Genomic DNA, 20,779 nt, shown 5'->3' on the forward strand with positions numbered 1-20,779 from the left:
CGCACATTTATTTTATCACTTGTTTGTTTGTTTGCAAATTTTTACTTTATAACAGCAATCAAAGACTGTGTTTAGACTTAAGATCTAAGATTTTAATATGTGTGACTAAAAATGCAAGTGTCTTGTGGATTTTTGGATCTTGTCAATTTTTGGACCTAGAAATATGTTATGTGATCCAAACCAATTGGTTTGTTTTTAAACTTCAGTGACCACTTACTGTAACATCAGCAAGATTGAGTGGTCTATCTAATGTTGATTTTACATCTAGTACATCCTAATGTTCATGGTTTGGCCCTTCATGTACAGTGCAGAAGATAATAGCCATCTGCTCAGATTATGTAGACCAAATCAGTTGTGAGATATGTAGGTATTCTTAGAACAGGTTGTTCAATTGCATGAAGCACTTTGGTCTGTGAGCATGAGGAGCAATTCTGCAGAAAATGTTATGGTCTCATTCTCACTAGCTTCCTCCAAAGTTTTACGATCTCTGGGATCTTTCCCACCTAACCTGAGCTAGTAAAGGAATCTTTCTAATGCAGTTAGAGAGATGTATTTGCCTTTAAAAGCCTTCAGGTAAGGATCTTCTCTACAATTACAATTATTCCAATGGAGGGGAAAAAAATGAGTTTATGTCCCAGTTTCCAGAATTCCCTTTTGGAAGCCTTCGAAGTCATAAAGTTCTCTCCTTTGATGGTATAAAGAATTTACATGTACTTTAGGAGGTATATGAAATTTTAGGCACAAGTTAGCCTGGATCCTACCCTACCAGTTTTTTGAGACAGAATCAAGTGTTAATTTGGATGGCTAAGAATAGTCTTTTCAGGGCTCCTTTTCATCAACAGGTAAAGAAATATAATCTGTGTGTAAAAATCTGTTTTCATTGTACTACTGAATAAATTCCCTGTGAACATGGTGCTGTCAGAAATGTTTGACTTATACTTTTAACATGGTACCAGAAATTAATCCTAAACAGCTAGAATGTTGTACCAAATATTAATTGATTACTATGCTGGTTTTAAATTAGATTTTCTGATTCAAAGAATTATACCTCATCAACCTTAAAATAGAGGATGTGTTACAAGAATGTTGAAAAGTTTGCTATTTGTTATAGGCATGTTAGGATGTAAACATAGAAGTTTGATGATAGGCTTTGGCATGCTTATTTTCTTTTTACTAACACAAAGCAAATCAAATTGTAGAACATAGTTACATATGAGACAATTACTTTGTCCTATCTTTTCTTCTTTTCTTTTTCTCTTTACAAAAGAGTTTTTCGACAAAACCCAGTGTCTCACAAAAACATTTGAACAATAACTGTTTAGAGTCTAGAGTTCTAGCACTGTGGTCAGTTACTCCAATAGCATATATCTAATTGTGAAAAAAATTTGGTTTCAAATATAAAAGATCCTATTTGCACAATATTTACTTGATTTTATAAATAGCCAATATTTACTTGATTGAATTAATTTGACAGGCTACTGCAAAAAGGCCATCCGTCTATAGACAGAAAGTGATCAAATGAAAATATGATCAGTAGTAGTTTTCTTTCGTTTGTGGATTTGGGGATTCAAAAATCGTTTAAAAACTGGTTTCATTATGCAACTGTATGTTTTTTCTGGTATGTACATTTCTGAACTTCAAAGTTTCTCATTTGAGGCAGCAAAAGATATTGCATCTTAGGAGAAATTAACACGTTTGAGGTTTAGAAGGAGATATTAGGTCACTATGTCCCTGTAAACACACAGAAAAACAAAAATAATGATAACCATCCAACATGATAATGTCCTTTCTGATACCATTAAGAAATTCTTAAAACTGTTCTTCAAGAGCTAAGCTCTTGAGTAGTATCCCTAATGAAATCCCTCAAAGTCAGTCTCCAAAGTCATGGCAGATCCAAGATATCAGGTGTATTAATTTTTAAGTATAGCAGGGAGTCCAGCTCCTGTTTTGGGGTTGTCTGAGAGCTACACCTAGAAGTAGATCTTGTAAAGAACTTCTTAATCATGTATAACAACCTTATACTTAGCACACGTGACTTGATCTGTACAGAACGACAGCTACAACAAAAAGCCACCTGAATGTAACTTCCCTTTTCAGAGTCCTAATTATTCTAGCAGATCCCTGCAGCTGTTCATTACCCTTGCAGAGTTAAAAATCAGTTTTGGCACCCTTTTCCTCCAGGATGTCCTTTATTCTTGTCATAGAGTTCCTTCCTCACTGAAAAACCATTCTGCATTTAAAAAAGCAATTTATGACAACCTTTCTGATTGTGTGTTTGCATTTAGGATTTTTCATGTTTCAGTCTCTCTGTTGGCACTTGGGACAGGATTCATTAAAAGGCCTGGGCACAGTCCTTCTGACCAAGGTAGATGTGGTGCAAGTTTATAGTGCCGTGCTGGTGCTGGTGCTTTTCAGAGTTGTTCCAGCTATTAAATAGTCCACATTGATCTTTACAATCATTATTTCTAAATAAACCAAACAATAACGTCTAATTTTTTCTGCTAGAGCCATCAATATGCTGATAACAAGTTAAAAATGTAAGGTGCCTACATTGTTGTGTTTTTACAACAGTTGCATAATTTTGTTTAACTGACACTTTTTTCCAAAGCTGAGCCTTATTAATAATGACTAAAATATTTCAAATAATTAATACGGGTTTATTTCCAAAATCCCTTTTGTGTCCAGATGTATTCAGATTGCATATATCTAGAAGTATCGGTACTAGAAATGTTATATAAACACTTAAATCTTGTTCTCAGGCCATTTATGGTCTAAATAAATGACACAAAGGGGAAAAGGATACTACAGTAATACTCCCATTATTATTCCCTTGTGGATGGGGAAATAAGAGTTGAAAAATTGAGATTTTACGTACCTCTTTTAAAGTCTTTTAAAATATTTGTTCTATTTCTGTATTAATTTTGTATGATAAAACTCTAGGGAATTAGTGCATCAAATGCAAAGCACAAAAATTACTGTAGTCCCACAAATATTTCTGCTAACAGGCAGTCTATTTCTGAAGAATACTTGTGCGCCTTGTCATGTTAGAAGATGAAAGACCAGAGGCCAAAGGTAATAGAAAATCTTCTTACTGCTTGGGAATAATATGATTATTTGGAGTATAATGCACTAATAATTTTGAAAATAACAGAAAAGTAGAAGTCTGAAAGAAAATTACTTACAATTGGCTTGTCTGGAACTAGCACGGGGAGATATTATCACACTAAAATTGCCAAATACCCTTATAGACTTGCAGCAGGAAAAGACCAATTTTGTATAGAAAAGTGTAAATAAAATTAACAATTTCAGATATTTGCTTGGAGGTTTTTACTCCATTCTGACTATCCTAAGTTCTTTATCAATGAACAGACACAGGTGACATTATGCAGATATAAATTAAAGTTCCATGATCTTCATTGCTGAAGTATATTTGGAAACCCTGATGTACAGACAGAACTCATAAGCAGAATAATAAGTTTTTGCTTACCCTGTCAGGACTCTCGATGCAGTCATTGTATAGTTACAAGACATTAAAAGAATTGCAGTTTTAAACATAATTTTTGATGTCTTGAAAATGCTGACTGCCTGAGAATTTGACAACTTCCTGAGATTATCTCAGAAAATGGCCCGTAAACTGTACTGCAAAGTTGTACAGGCTTGCAACCTGAACCATAGCTCTAGTTTCCTAGAAAGAAAAGGTTCTTCTAATGACTTTCTGCATGTGCCAGGTTAGTGTAAGCCCAGGCATCCTTAAATCGAGAGTCTAGAAGAAATCCAGCCTAGAAGTAATTCTGAGCAGGAATGTTATGTTAATCCATCTTTCCTTAAAAATAAGACTTTGATTGAACTAAATCAGTATTGTTGACTGAAGGGGTTTTTTTGACTAAATCTTTTGTACAGAATTATCCTTATACACAATGAAACATATATAGATATATATTGTAGCATTTTATTTTAATTTTCCCTCCTCAGGTATCTACTACTTTTCCTTAACAGTCACTTCTATTAGTAAAATGGTCAGTCTGGTGTCCCACAGAATACATTTCATCTGAACTGTCAATCTATGAGCAAACTGGTACCCTCCAGCAATAGGATTCATCTTGATTACTGCCCCCCCTGCCCCCCCCAATAAAATTCTCTAACACTTTCTGGAAAAGGAGAGACTTCAGGATGCACACTTTCACAGGTATTTAAGGGGCTGCTTTATTTCTTTCCCTTGTACCTTTTGTTGTAAAATGAGAGTCAGATATCCTAGCTTTATTCTAAGACGTTTGGTACTTTTACCATGTCTTGCCCTAACACAGGCTCCACTCCTACCTGTGTAATCATAGTAAGGGGGAATATATTACAACTTTAGAGAGGTGACAGAGAATGTTACACCTAATGCTATCTCCTTTTTGGGCTAATATGGAGTCAGGTGAGTCTCACCTAGATCGGCACTTTTGTGAACAGCAAATATGACAGAAAGCATTCATGTCTGCTTAGTCCTCTCTTTAGTGCTTCCTGCTCAGGTCTGTCCTGATAAAAGTACATTAGGAAGGAAAACTTATTCCCAGCTTGTGCACAGTAGGCCTCAGGTGTGAGATGCTGTTAACTGAATATTTTCTGACAGCCAAAATATTAGACAAATCCATCACAAGTGAAAACCTTCTTGCCATACGGCTTGCATGCTGAACAAGTAAAAGCCAATGGTCTAGATGGCAGTCAGGGTTCTAGCAGAGTGCATGTGTGTTTACTCACATGTATGATTTGTCAATGTCTTTTATTGTACTGGACAGGGTACTGGTATTGGAAAGAATCACGCAGTTTACTTCTCTTGGCATATTAGATAAACAGTTTCTTATATAATGCAGTATGTGAGCCATATGTATGCATGCTGTTTTCATTTCCACGTAATGTCAAAAGCTATATCTCTCAAAGTACACAAGGATTTATTACTTATGAGTTTAATAAGCAGGCAAACAATAGTTTTACCTTGAAAAGCAGATTATATTTACTCAGAGTTAAAATTCTCCATGATAAATAATCAGAAGCACGAGAGCATTTCTTTTGGTTCCTTTTGAGGAAATGTTTTGAATGCTAGTGTCTAAACCATGGAGGAGGGGTATATTTCTCAATAATGTATCCCTTGGGATTGTTTTGACTGAGGAAAAGAGCTTGAACTGGTACTTCACATTTTTCTAGACAGTGTTCAGAAATAGCTGCATAAAAGCTTATTTCATGATGGTATATGGAAATAGATTTCAACTAAGTGGTTAAAATGAGAGAAAGAAAATCTTCTTTCATAATTTACACATCTGAGCAGCAGTTTTTGCTCTCCTCAGTATAATGTCCTGGTTCTTAATCATCAAGAAGGAATTACTGTCCTTCAACTATACTACTTTTCCCCCTTTAGTTTCTGCTTTTTGTTTTGTGTCACAACTGTGAAAAATGTATAAGAACAGCATTACAGTTGGTGCTTAAAGTGGTAATATATGTAGTCTTTGATTTGGGTAATTAATTTCCTAGTTCTAGGTCACCTGGTGATTTTGCGATTCTTAGTTCTGTATCACCTGACCCCTTTATGTGTCAAACCATGTTAGCAGAGTTAAACTCTGTATATGTACTTAAGTGCTTTGCTGACTCTTTTTCTCAAGTATATCACCTTCAAGAGTGACACCTGTATTATTTTATCAGTATTATGGTAGAGGAAGAAAGTCATTGCAGAGAGAAAGCACTTCTGATAATCTTAAATTTGGACAGTTCCGTAAAGGTTCTTTAAAATTGAATCAAGAATTTTACTTTACCACAGTAATCTCTTAAGGGTTTATAATGTGAGTATGGAGCTGAGGTGATGATCTTTATGTGGTGTAGCAGTTCTGGAGGAGGTGGACTGCTCCATTTTAGATCAAACAAAGCTGCTTCTGTCTCTGTCAACATGTGCCTGGTTTATGTCTGAAATACTTCAGCCATTTTTATTTATTTCACTTAAACTAATATTTGACATAGATTTCAGACATTTCTACACCATACTGCAGTGACTGATGGTTGTGAAAGAGTTTGGCTTGGTGAAACAAACTAAATGAAAACTAAGAAGAGATGTGATTTTTCTCTATTTAAAACAATACCAGAGAAGAGAAAGAACTAAAAAAATAGTAAAACCAACAACAAATGTATATCTGGGCTGTAAACAAAAATGCAAACTACTTCAGAAGCAAATTGTGAAAAAAGACATAAACTACTTTCAAGGTAAAGCGTGATTAGTTTTTGAAATTATTACGTCAAACAGCATTTAGTAGAAAGCTAAATGACCCCATGACCCACAGTGCTTTTTCTCCAGTATATGATGCTATTTAATAGATAGGTTATGACAGCTTTAATTTAGGTAAACTTTATTTTTCAGGCTTGGAAATAACAAAAGAAATCAAAATAAAAGTTTCTTATATCAAATGTTATTGTTTGAAGTATGTTCATTAATTCTGATATGCCAGTTATATTCCTGTTTACTGGGAAGTTTGTATCATACCTATCAGACTTCAAACTCTACATTTAAATATTAAACTATAGTTTTGTTGAACTTTAACAGAAGGTAATGACATTTTTGTGGTCCTTTCCTGTTGATATCAGTGATTTGTAGTAAAGTAATCTGGTTTTTAATAATATTTCTGACTAATGCAAATGTTTCAAGATCTGTCCTTAACTAGGACAAATGTAATAGATAAAAATCCAATGGGACATCGCTGTTAGACACACTTTTTAAACAAATCTAAAAGCTATATAGAAAGAAGTGAGAAAAATTGAGGAATGGGAATAGAAGATGAACTCAATTCACAGTCTAATTCTAGTTAAGGGAATCAAGAAAAAATAGGGATAAAATCCTCTGCAGATATATATCGTTCCAACCTTAATTTGGTGATGCATAAAACTTTTGAAATGTTCAGTGGTTTTTCACTATTTTTCAGATAAATTTATTTCTTTTTAGAGTAAAACTTGAAACTGATTGAGAGAAATAAAATAAGCAGGCATTTGTTTTTTTCCCCCTTAGTAGAGTTTATTAAATACATAACACTAGCTTCTAGTGCCCTAAAATACAAAGTACTTAATGATGAGACCTTTACCAGCATGGACCACAAATGCCAGTTTAAAAATATTTCATCCCAAGCTTGAAAGTGATGCCCCTTTCAGTAAACCTATGCTTAAAATTTCACATGCAGATATATTGTCTACAGTTATCTGTTTTGGCCCACAAGATCTGTCCCTGAATACACCTTTAAAGTGACTTTTGTGTTATATTCCCTTCTAGCTGGCATTTTATTCATTGAAATCTGTCTCCTCATGGTTGCTCTTTTCTGCAACTTGTCTTACAGTTTGGTGAGCTGGCCAGAATGCCAAACTCAGAAAAATTTTGTGAACACAAGAATTCCTCCCTTCATGCAGGTACACAAAAGGCAGGATAGGAAACAGTATGTTTCACATCGACCCCTTTCTGAATCCAAGGTCTTGAGGAGGATCTCTAGCTAAAAGCAGGACTAGCAGAGAAAAGAGAAATATCTGGGAGATGTTAAGAGGCCTTCAGGAACAGAGCCTTAGAGGTAAATAATGTTATACTGAACATTCATTCTTAGACAAAATGTTTTAAGGTGGAGGAACCTTCCAGAATTTTTCAAATCGGAAACACCTGTTAAATAATTCTGATATCTTTTACAGATAAAGTTGAATAATATATCTGTTCTATATCCTTATTCATTCAGTCAGGTCCTGTCTCTCTCTGCTCTTCCTAATCCACAAAAAAAATAAGTTGTTTTTTCTTGACGTTTTATCTGGGACTAGAGAGGAAGGAAGAGCGAGACCATTGGTTGAATGCTTGGCTATATTTTTTTAATTGTGTTAAACACATCAAAAATATCATAAATATCAAATGGCTTGCTTTATAATTTTGCTTTCTTCTTTTCCTTCTGTCAAGCAGAAGTAATAATGAATGTGACAAATCGTCAGGGAGCAGGAAAAAGTGAGACTGCACTGATAAAAAGTCATAGTTAATTTAGGATTTCTGGGGGAGTTTATGTGGTTGTCTGACTTTCACGGGGAGTTTTTGATGCTATCAGCTTTCTTCTTTGCCTTTCCAAAGTGGTCATTCTACCATAGCATGGACGTTTCCACATACATACATATCTAAAGGAAAACCTACTGATTTCTAAATCTGATTACTGAATTGTCTAAGTTGTCCTGTTCTAGCCATATAGAAACATTTTTCAGATTTCTTTATTGTTTTTGGAACAACAATTAAGGCACGCAGGCTTGATTTTAACAGCAGTAGAAACTAGGAATTCCTGTGTGCTCTCATGTCAACTTTTCTATAGCCATATTCACCAATCTCATTTTTTCAGTGCTCAGTTTTAGCTTAAAAGTTTTTAGAATAGTATTTAGTAGCACTAAATCTTGTTCTGTATTGGTATGTATAATCAGCTGCCTGGCCACATGCACCATAAGCCAGTGGTATGACCCATAGCACATGAACAGGAAAAAACGTGTGTGTATATCAAATGCAGCTTCTACCTAGGCAAGAGATCTGGCGGTTTCTGAATTTCCCATCCATGTCCATATGCAAGTCTGCATGTACTTTACAGCTGATGCAGGAAAAACAAACATGAAGTCTGAGCTCTGGCTACAGGAATAATTAACTCAGTCTGTTCCTGATGGCCCTTTTTCCAAGCAGCAATTTAGGAAGATGCAAGCTGTATTAGTAGGTCGGGTACTGGTAGCTGGCTGCTCTTAGCAATCATGTTTACCATGGCCGCCTCCAAGATGTAAAGTACATCAGGTAAAGATAAAATAAAACTTTCAGGGCATTGCTGAGGCTGAGTATTGTGTTCCTTTTTTACAGAATTAAATGTATGTTATACAAAGGAAAAATGAACTCCATCACGTTACCTGGAATTTATTATCGTCTTAGTTCTGTAAACATTGCAAACCACTTAAGCTTCACTATCCTGATTTATAATATCAATAAAATTCCTCAACATAATTATTTTCCAGGAAATCACTGTAGATCTTTTATTACCGTACATAATGTGTGTGCTATAAGTATAACATTTGACAAGAAAACTCATATTTCTAAATGCTTTGAGACTGATGGCAGGATTAATTTCTTTAGCAGGTCAATTCAAGGATATTTTAAAATGAAGCTGACATATAATTTATACATAGTATTTCAATAGTATACACTGTTTATGTACTGTATCTATGTACCACTGGAGAAATTTCGATGAAGTAGCATTCTTTTGTGTTGGCTGAGCTCAGCAACTACTGTATCTTTCCTGCTATATGATTTTTATTTTTATTTTTCTTGCTTCTTAGGATTTGATACCAGCATTTTGCCCATTTGCAAAGACTCCCTTGGCTGGATGTTTAACAGGCTTGATACAAACTATGACCTGTTGTTGGACCAGTCAGAACTTGGAAGCATTTACCTTGACAAGAATGAGCCATGCACCAGGGCATTCTTCAATTCTTGTGACACATACAAGGACAGTTTGATATCTAACAATGAGTGGTGCTACTGCTTCCAAAGACAGCAAGGTAAAAGATGAGAACAACCTGCATATGTATATGACTGACCTTTTTGTAGTGTTTTATCTTTTTTTAACGTATTAAGAAGATTACAGTGAACTACAAGCTTTTAAATGCTGTACCATGAATTTGTGTTAAGGTTCTTGACCTGTTATGAATACTTAAAAAGAAGTTTAAAAAAAAGCCAAACCAAACAACCCACCAAGCTAAATGGGAAAGGCTTGCTAGAAATTCAAGGATTCTAAATAAAGTGCAAAACAGTGGCGAATGCTTTTACAGCAATATTGTTGCTCATGCCAACTTCCAGTAAGTATGCAAAGAGATCAAAATAAAGAACAAAATGACTTAAATTATTTCTTTCCCAATCTACTTCGCCTACATTATAAAATAAACTTTTTTATTGCTAAAGTAGGGCATCTTAATGTTCTATTTTGTGAGCCTATTAAAATAACTGAATGAACATTATGGATAAAGTTATTTCCAGTCATTTGGACCTAAAACCAATTGATTTTTACTGCCTAGATGAATCTCTTGTTAATGTCCTGATGTGATTTGATTAAACAAATAAACACAACATAAACAAGCATTATTTTCCCTGAGGATCATATAACAATTTTAGATCTAGGTGAGACACCATATAAATTAGATAAGTTGTAACGAATCAAATAATTTACTCACTAAATATTGGCTGAAACTGGGCAGAATTGCCCTTTCATTTTTCTTGCTAACATGAGGGAGATTTTCAAAGGGATAAATAGCAACCAGGGTCCAAATTTCTACTGTCAATAAAGGAGATAAGACTGATTCGATGGACAGTTTGCAAAGTCAGTTCAGCCTTTTTGAAAATTTTAATACCAGTTTTTAAATCTCACTTGTGCCCTTAAAACTCTCATGGTAAATTCCCATTGGCACTCAGCATCTATAGTTTGACACTGATTTCTGTGGAAATAAAGATTTTTATCATGCCACAACTACCAGTTGTAAGTCTCAACAAAATAAAGCTGTACTTCTGTAGATACATACTAAATAGCAGACTTACTTTCTTTGGTAACTTTGTAGTTAAAAAGTTAACATTTAATCTTTCAGAACACCTTTTTTTTTATAGTAGAACAATATTTTGACTTTTATTTTTATAAGCATGTATGTACTTCTAACAAAATTAGTAAATGAAAAATAACTCATCCCAGAAGTAAAGTAGTTCTTAAAGTAAAGAACATAACGTGTTTTGTTCAGTTGTCTTTAAAATAAAAAAACACCACCACAATCATTTCAGCTTAATATATGAACACCCTTAGTCTTTGGAGGGCAACATAATTCTTTTCAGTTGTCAGAGAAAGTACCGCACATAACATGTGGCCTAGTATGGTCCAAGGTTCTTCTACTAATTGGTTCTTCCACCAATTTCATTTAATGTTTGTACAGCATAACCAGGGCATTAAGAAAGCACTTCCACACATTAGTTTAAAGTAGTTTTGCATTCTATAGCCTATAAATAGTTTGTCTAAAATATTTGCTCAGCATAGGCCTAGAACCCAAGGATGGTATCATAAAGACTGACCTAAACACTACTGAATTATGTTAATGGGTACACCAAAGGCTAAAATCAGTGACACTGATTTTCCCCATTGCAGAATCTAACAGAAGAGAAGCTTTTCTTCCCTTTTTACCAGTTTCCTCACTGTCTTGACCATGGTGTTGTGATAAGGTGCTAATTTAAAACAGTTTAGATAGCTTTTGATACCACAGTGTGTTTCAGCATGTAGTAAAAAAATATATATCCTCAACATTGTAAATGAGGTGAAATCTCAGTTTTGGCAATCCTTGCACATTAAACATGCCCTCCATCCCTCCAAATTAACAATGTCAACAAAATCTGTATTCTTCTTTTTTTGAAGGTGTAAGGAGAAAAGAAGGTTGTAGTCTTCTTTTGTCACATCTTATTGTTAGCTCTTGCACAACTATCTGAATCCTAACTCCCTAGTGTATTCGTGACCCACTGAATTCTCTATTCATAATTTTCAATGTTATGCCAAACCTTGTAATAAGTTCATGTTTGGTTATGTTTTCCTTGAATGAACAATCTAAATAAGACCTTTAACTAAACCTTTGCTATTAATAGCAAAGAGATGGCTAGGTAGAGAAATTCAGTGGCTTCTTTCTGAAGTTTACTAAAATAAGTTGTTATTAACAGAATGCTTCAAGCCATGTAGACGGATCTCTACTCATTGAGCTTAGTAAGTGCTTTCTGGGCAGATCTACGGTTTTACAGCACTGCTGTTGATTAACAATGTTCAAAGCAAATACCAAATTTAGTCAACAATATGTATCATACTGGGATAGAAATTCCATTGTGCTTTTTTAAAATGTGTAATATTTGCTTGAGTCATTATCTGAGAAGCCCTCTTGCTCTTTGATCTTAGCTTCACAGTTCAAGACTGTCAGGATCAGATAAGTACTTGCAACTGTTCTTCATTCTTCCTTCCTACTTGAGGTCTGTCATGATGCATTACAGTACACTAGACCCATTACTGCACATTACTCACAACTTCTAGTCAATATAATAACTTCTTACGAATACTTAAGTTAGATCTTTCTTGCTCGGAAAAAGATCTTTCTGTAGTAGCTGTCCCACCTTGACTAATGCTTAAAGTATGGCTCAGTGGTGCTTATTGCATTTTTTCTTGGCCTTATTCTGCTTTAAGTGTAGTTCAGTATTTCTGAGATACATCCAAAAGGCTATAATGCATTTCTGCAGTACTTCAAAATCTGCACTTTGCCAGTGTTCTTTACAAGTCTTCCTGTACACTTTGGTCACTATTGCCCTCTAGTTTCAACTACAATTCATGAAAGTGCTTCAGTGCCCATCTTCAGAACTTACTTTCTTAGTTTGATGGTAGCTTAACGCTTTAGTGCTTATCTAAATGCTGAGGCACTTGCAGTGTTGGCCTTTTTGTAGGTTGAATTTCTTTCTGCCAGTGCTTCATCATTATTACAGCCATGTTTTCGTTGCATCACTGCTTCAGAGTAGGAGAGTAGCCAATTTTGCTGGGAATATTAATGCTTAGCACCTAAGGCTCTGCATGGATCTATTAGTCCAGCACTTCTCTAAATGCCTTTTTCTTACATGGTCTTCTGTCTGTCAAGGCTAGAAGACATCTTTATGATGTTAAAACTAGTCCATCTTACAGAATAATGATAATTATCATAATTAGTATTTGTTACATCAGTCTCTTCAGATTGCAGGACTTCAAATATATTTATAGGTGGTTCTAAAGGAAGGTTTAACACGCATTAACACATAATCAAGGTCCCCAGAAAGATTTCTTGAAGTGCAGTATTGATGCTTTAAATCCCTAAAGTTCAAGTCTCGGTTGTCCAAGATCAAATATAATACTTGATCCCAAGCACAGTCAAGGTGCAACACAGCAGTCTAATCTGCAGAGGACCATATGCCAGAAGCTACAGGCTTTTCCAAATATTATCTACTTGATAGACGGAAATTACTGTTTTATAACTGAATAAGATGGAGAATCTGTGAAAGCTGGAGGCTCACTGTATGGGTAGCAGCTCCTTCAGACATGTCTGTTAAAAATCCTAGACGTTCTTTGTGAAATCTACCAGTTTTGCTCCAATTGCTTTGTTAATATACCTCTTTTTTGTAAATTGAAGCCTAATCACACTAGCCTTGCAGCACCTCTTGACACAACTGAATATTGATGTCTCAGGGGCCAGTATTAATACCATGGGATACTCTGGTGTACATCAGTTCTTTGAGCACTGAAGAACTGTGGATGGCTGCTGTTAAGTGGTTCATGAATCACTCATAACAATGCAGTGATATTTTCAAAAAGACAATTCCTGCCACATCTATGGAAGTAGATTAAGGATGGATATGATTAGGTCTCATGTTTGTATTCAGATTATCAGAAAGACTGATGTCAGCTTCATTTCTATTTCAAAGAAAGCCACCACACAGATTTTTGTAAAGGAATTTTTTCTCCTTGGCTCAAGACTCCCAAAAGTTGTCCAGTGACACTGACTTTTTTTATCGGAATAACTTAAAGAAAGCTTTTCCAAACTCAAGAACTAACTGGAAAATAAAGAGGGGAGCATTATGATTTGGGGAGAGAGGAAAAAGGATATGCTGTGGACCAAAAGGAATTGGTTGAACTTCTAGCCTGCCATTTTCTTTGACAGTTTTAAGCACCAGAGTGATTTAGTATTGTTAAGAGTTTTTGCTGCTTTTATCCTGAGAGGAAAAGCTTAAGTGTGAATCTTGAAGACGTAGCTTCTGAGAAGAAGAGAGTTTTGGGTAAGTAACTTTCTCATATTGCCTTGTTACCTTTTGGTTAGTGGTATTCCTTTTTGTACTTATACCACCAAAGATTTATAGCTTATATGAGGATTTTTTTTCTTTAGGCATAGTCCATCATTTTTACATTTCCACATGTTAATGATCATATGTGCAAATTTAGGATTTTTTTCCATAGAACAAAATACATTTATTTTTCCTACTTGACTAGTTCTTCTCCTTCAGCATACTTTGCATCTTCTTTGAAAGATAGAATAAAATAGAATAGAATCATTTAGGTTGAAAAGGACCTTTAAGGTCATCGAGTCCAACTGTTAACCTAATACTGCCAAGTCCGCCACAGTCCTAGATCCTTCTAGCCTGTGGTACTTGTGTGCATAAATGGCAGTCATTTTTTAGATTACTGATTAATTGGAAATACCTTTGGTTTAAGAAATAATTGATCCTCAGAATGTTAACTCTTTAAATATCAGGAAAGATAGAAACCTTAGTTTTGAAAGGTAATGAACATCTCTGGCATAATAGTGAGCATGATCATCATCAAAGTACTTCTTACAACAAGAAATGTAAAACTTTATTTAGCCTCAGCAAATATTCAAAGACCAAATACTTAAAACCCAATACCCCCCCAATGATGTCAAGTCCCAGTGGTTTTCAAGAGCACAAACATGAAATTGCCTGGTTGTCTGGAAAGACATCTCTTGAAAATTTGTTCTGGCACTAAGACTCGTGTGAACAGTATTTTAAAAGTAGAGCCTACTTTCAAGGCCTTCACTCTAAAAAGAGCCATTATAGATTTAGTGTGAAAACCTGGCCTACCAGAGTTGGGGCCACTCTAAATGTTTATAAGCTTCTTTAAATGTACTGGATATGCAAATAGCATTTAAAATGTAAAGCCAAGAGAAATTAACAGCCTGCTCTCAGTAAGTGGTTATTATTGTCTTCTAGTTTCTGTTTACTCTGCTAGATAAAAGCTCTGTTAGATAAGGCCTATTGGTATATCTAGGCTATGCCAGCGAAGAGGCTCTGTGTTCACCAGAAATATATTTTCTGATACTCAGTTCATCTAGGCATTTATCACCAGAGTTTGAACATTTCCTCAAAAAAGGCACTTACATGTATTATAATGTATTCTTGCCGTTCCTGCATTCCTTTGTGCATCTTGTGCTGCTCTCAGCTGGTTAAAGGGTGAGCACTCTTGTTTTCCCTTAGGAGGACTTCAGGAAAGGCTGCTTGGGACTATCATCACTCAAGTGATTTTTGCCTACCTGTTGCCTTACACAATGACTGGGTTCTGGTTGAAGTGTGTGCTTCATCAATAAGCTAAGACAGTCTTACTCATCTTTAAACTAGAGTTTAACTATATTTCAGAAGGGAGCCTTAAGTTAATCGCATGGCAAACGTGTATTCTAAATAATCAGAGTTTGCTAAAATGGAAAAATGCATTTAATATTCATAGAACATGAGATTTTAGTGAGATGTTATCAGAATATTGTCTGGACATGGTATGAGCTAAAGACACGTGAGTAAACTCAGTACTACTGCTGATTCAGAATAAGAAATGCCTTTGTGCTAATGGTCTAATGTAGTATGCGATATCAACGTTCAGAGATTAGTTCTTTGCTGTCTTTGATTCTTTCACTTATTCAACAGTAATGTATATACTTTCACATCTTCCTATTCATTGGGCATGCTGTGACTTGCTTTTATAGACAGCAGAGAATTAAATTATTCAGAACTGGAGTAAGTTATAACTCTGAAGAATGGAAAACTGAATTTTAATACCTATTCAGCCTCTTAGAGCCATCATAAGTTTGGCCACTGTTTTTAACTTAAAGTTTGCTGAACATGGGGCTTTGTACCCATGGGATTCAGTTCTAAATTGTTGCAATAGAATCATAATCTTGTAGAATTCAGTGGAGAAAATTCCTATTTTCTTAGTGTAGTACGTGAAATACAGAACTTGAACATGACTTCTAACAAGGATAAAAAAAAAAGAATTGAAAGAGCCATCCTGTTTCTAACCAATACATGAGGCAAGCTTCACAGTCACACTCTGATTTCTGTAGACTGATAAAATGGAGTGTGATAGAGTTACTATTGTGGTCTAGCATTCCTCGATCCTCCAGACTAGTGACTAGATGCTCACTTACAGCTGGGTTAACTGGGAGTGGCCTTCTGCACAAATCCATGGTGGTTCTCTAATTCATAATTCTGGAACTGTAGCAAGGTGCAGTAATTCTTTTATTTCAGAGCTGAGAATATGACTACTAATGCAGGATGCGTGTGTTTCTTAAGATCGGTAGTTAGAGTTACCTTAGAATGTAGCAAACTGTGAAAACTTAGTCATCTTTCTTTCCTAGATACAGTGTAATCTGTTTAACATTTTTTATGTCATTTTAGACCCACCTTGCCAGACAGAACTCAGCAACATTCAGAAGCAGCAAGGAGGAAAGAAGCTCCTAGGTGAGCCATAGATCATTCTTTTGAAGGTTTTATTGCTTACATAAATAACCCTAGTGAAACAGCAACATAAAATCAATATTAATCCAACAAAGATAGACCACAGTAAATTCCAGCAACAAAATTTATGAAATTTTTGAAAGCTATTAAACTTAGTTTTATTACCTTACCTACCAAAAGATATTACATCTGTTTTATTACCCCAATAGAAGGTATGTTTTTACAGTTATAAAGGGGACAGTCTAATGCACTCCTGAATTAGTATCTCTGCTGATCCTTTACCTGTAATATTCTTTAAGTAATTGAAATCTTTGTTGTGAATCAGTTTACACTGTATCAAAATTACTGAAATGTAAAAACTTCATTTTACCGTTAGCCACTGTATAAAAGCTGCAATAAAAGGCTTGGCCCAAAGTAGTCAAAATTGTATTCTGCTAAGGATGGTTTCTAACACAGCTATACACTTCAAAATGCTTTCATAGGGATGTTTTGTTTATTGTGGCTTGTCTACATTTTATGTTTTTTTTCAAAAAGTCTCTGTTTGTTCCAGATGAAAAACAATGGATTATTCAGCCTTAGGCAAGTCACTGCCCCACAAAATAAGTCCCTGATTGTGTCTCTTGTACTCTTGGTGGGGAACTAGGCTTAGAGCCTAATTTGCCTAGGTATATAAATGCAAATTTAACATTTTTTTTTTTATATTAGTTGTTGATAAAATTGGTGTTGAACTGAATTTGTCTTCTGTGGTGGAGTAATTAAATATTAGTAGGTAACTAAATGGATTGTAAAATATATATTTAATAAAAATAACTTCTAAGCTTTGTAGCAGATAATTTGTTAATCCAGGAAGCCTGGCCCTCATTCAGACTTTTTTGTACTCCACAGATTACAGAACATACCATTCAGGGTTGGGTGCTACATTTGAGCTGTTTCCCCAGAATACAGTGAAGATCTTGACTGAGACATTCGGGGAGTAAGGAATATGTATCACAGGATCAATGAAAAAATTAAAGGAAGCTTGGTCACTTATTTCTTGAAATCAGTCCAAGACTGATATGTGTTATTTTCCCTCCCACATTTGATATATTCAGTCACTTTCTGCTTAACTGAATTTAGTAATAGTAAACCAGTCAGTGTAGAGTCTGGAATGAGGAAACAGCAAAAGGTAGTTACTTTCTGCTATAATTGTTACATTGTCCAAGAGGCAGTTTTTAATACTCTCATATTTATTTATCACAGGGCAGTATACCCCCTTATGTGATGAAGATGGTTATTACAAACCAAGTCAGTGCCATGGAAGTGTAGGGCAGTGCTGGTGTGTGGACAGATACGGTAATGAGGTAACAGGATCCAGAACAAACGGTGCAGCAGAATGCGGTAAGTTAAGAATCCTTTGTGGCATTTGGTTTTAGAGGTGTTATTCCCTTTGATTACTAACCAGATTAAGTTTGTTTGGTAAGAACAGATGTGGGACCCAACTACATGGATTTGGAAACAAAAAATAAGAAATCATAATTTGTTATTGTTATTACTTCATTATTTTTTGCAACTCCTATCACTGTGTCAGCTATTAATAGCCCTTGTATATGTGCTTAGCATAGTGTATATAAACCTAGGGAAAATTAATTATCTAGATCAGCGTTGGACAAGCCCCAAAATGCTTGATGAAATTCCTTTGGGTAATCAGCATGCTGGTGAATTCAATTTGACATTTTTTTTCAGTTTGTTTGAGGTAATTGCCAAAAGTTCCTAGCACACTAAATCTTCCTTTATTTTTCCCTTCCCTGCAGCACTGTGCAAGTTCTTCCAAGAATTCCCCTGTCACCTTTATTTGATGTCCCAGATATAAAGAATGGCAATAAAATATTTTCCTTTTCTTAAAAAAAAAAAAAGTCCTACATTACTCCTTTCCACTTCTTTTGCAACAAAAGAACATAGCCTGAAACAAAGGGTAAATCTGACACAGATTTGACATACAGGCTCAGGCCTATTGTCCATCTAATCCAGGATCCTTTCTAGATAAATGGACAGTTCTAGATAGTTCAAGGTAGTATGTAAGAACTGAACAATAGACACTGTATACTATCAGTAGTCCTTATTGTCATCTTTTAAGTTGGACTTAAATCTCTTCCAGTTGTTCCTGTCACTCATTATAGTTCTACAAATCCATAATATTTGTCTCCTTCTGTTAACACTGAGAAATTCATCCCTATTCAAGTGGTTTTCTTTCAAGACAAAAGAATTTTTATATTGTTTATGGTTTATATTATTTATGTTTTATTTCTATGTCACACTGTGTAGTTTAAAATAAGTCCTGAAACCAAATATTCTGGTGTGCGTTTTGTATGCTTATGTATATTATACTATAAATGTGTAGTGTATCTTGTGTGTCTTTTCTGTAACTATCATACCTTTTTAGCTATCGATATAGAGACTTCAGGTGATTTTGCCTCTGGCGATTTTCATGAATGGACAGATGATGAAGATGACGAAGATGCAATAATGAATGATGAAGATGAAATTGAAGATGATGATGAAGATGAAGGAGATGATGATGTTGATGATGATGATGATCATGATGGATATATTTGATGATATTATGGGGTCTATGAATTGTACCTTTCTAAAATTCACAAGATGACATTTCATAAAATCCCTTTGCTCTCCAAGATCAAAAGGATTCTAACAAACATGTATATTTTGTATGATTACTTCAAACATTGCAGCTGGAGTCATAGACTTTTTTTGTTTAAATAAGAATAATTATATTATGTGCTTTTGAGTTTTTAAATGCCTTTGCGCTGAAGAAAACACATTGGAAGTCTAGCCTGAAGAAAGAAATGTTATGTGCTACTGAAAATATAAATGTGCAAAACATACTATAAAGACAACCAGTCTCTTTAAAACTCTGGTGAAAAGATATTTGCCCTTCCTTAGAACTGTGCATGTCCTCTTCAGAACACATACTATAACTTAACTTTAGTTCCGTCAGTGTTTTACGCCCTGCAGGCTTTGCAAATTGTCCATTTAATAAATCAAAATGTGTTACAGTAGAAAAGCATTGGTGCACAAGAAGCAACTCACCAGCCTTTAATTAACCAAAGGTATGGAGAAAAATTATCGGGAGAGAAAAATAAAGCAAAATTCTCCTTTGTGTTTGCATTTGTAGTTTTGTTTTTTATTAGGAAATGGCTAGGTTATTGAAAGGATTTTTCAAAAGCAGTAGCATGGACAAGCACCAGTTCTGTAATTCTGAAGTTTTCTTGTCCTTCCCTGGTTTTTTTTCTTTCATGTCAAGGTCGTATAGGCTTTATCATTATTTACTCAAACATTGCTTCACCCTTTGTTGTTTCTCCATATTTCTCTCTAATCAGATTAGCGTAAAATATTTCACATTGGGAAAAAAATTGCTTAAAATTATATTACCTTTATACATGACTGTATTTCAGAGTATTGGCACTTGCCCCAAAGTAGTTTTTAATAAATGTATAATGATACTTTTTATTTTCTTAATTCAGGAAATAGTTTTGCATCTTTATCTTAATTCACGTTGCTTTCTGTTACTAGTGCAGAAACTTAGAGAACGTATTGTAAAGGTGCCTTGCAAAATAGAAATAGAGAGGTTTTAGCATGCATACCAGTATAGGATGTTAGGCAATAGCTAAGCACACCCAATTACCAAATTAATACCAGTATAGGTACTGCTGCTGGAATGAAGAAAATGGGTTATTTTAATTTTTTTCCTATTGTTATGTAATTACCATGTGGACTAGATTATAATTATTGTGTAGAGTAGCACTTAAGATTTGACTGTAGACAAAATTGCTTTAATCACTGTATTTATGTTAGCATGTTAATTAATTGTGTAGACATTTTGGGACTCCACCATCTTTGTTCATATCATATCTATTGCTTTCTGCCCATAATAAAATTGATGTGACCTGTATAATGTAATACTACAGGTTGTATAATTTCAAAATTGGATCACTGGTTTCCCATCATTAATTAAAAGGAAAACCAGTTTCTTATTTGAATTAATTTCTACACATTAAATACTAAATTTAATGTTTATCCTATGTAATATTAAAAAGTATAATGCATTTTCTTTTTTACTGTTTCTGTATAGTTTGCAAAATAAAGACTCTTGTAACCAACCTTTGGCCAGTATAGCCCATCATTTTGACTTTTTTGCATAGTTTGAAATTTTGAAACAGGAAGAATTCATGTTTCAGATACATGTCACCTATTAAAATATATATTTATTTGTATAAAGCCATTTATTGTTTTATTTCCAGTAAAGAATTTTTGACTAAGGCAAAACCCATAGGCAGCTTTTATTTTTCTGTATTTTTTCCTGAATTTTATATAGTTTTGTTATGTACTTTTATGACATTGTCTTCATTACATAGTAAAGAGATACTTCTTTTCAAACTCTGTCATAATTTGTGGGGCATA

The 20,779-nt window shown here is 34.6% G+C and overlaps 1 protein-coding gene across 2 annotated transcripts in view; it reads left to right on the forward strand.

Moving 5' to 3' along the window:
• SPOCK3 (SPARC (osteonectin), cwcv and kazal like domains proteoglycan 3) overlaps positions 1 to 20,478 on the forward strand; it is a 214,798-nt gene extending 194,320 nt beyond the window's left edge. For both annotated transcript variants that reach the window (XM_074822872.1, XM_074822871.1), the window contains exons 8-11: positions 9,337 to 9,558; positions 16,265 to 16,327; positions 17,564 to 17,701; positions 18,744 to 20,478. In XM_074822872.1, the coding sequence (XP_074678973.1) occupies positions 9,337 to 9,558; positions 16,265 to 16,327; positions 17,564 to 17,701; positions 18,744 to 18,916 (596 nt within the window). In that variant the 3' untranslated portion in view covers positions 18,917 to 20,478. The remainder of the gene's footprint in view (positions 1 to 9,336; positions 9,559 to 16,264; positions 16,328 to 17,563; positions 17,702 to 18,743) is intronic.
• Positions 20,479 to 20,779: the final 301 nt, after the last annotated feature.

This window comes from Strix aluco, chromosome 4 (assembly GCF_031877795.1).
Source record: "Strix aluco isolate bStrAlu1 chromosome 4, bStrAlu1.hap1, whole genome shotgun sequence".
In the NCBI taxonomy this organism is placed as follows: domain Eukaryota; kingdom Metazoa; phylum Chordata; class Aves; order Strigiformes; family Strigidae; genus Strix; species Strix aluco.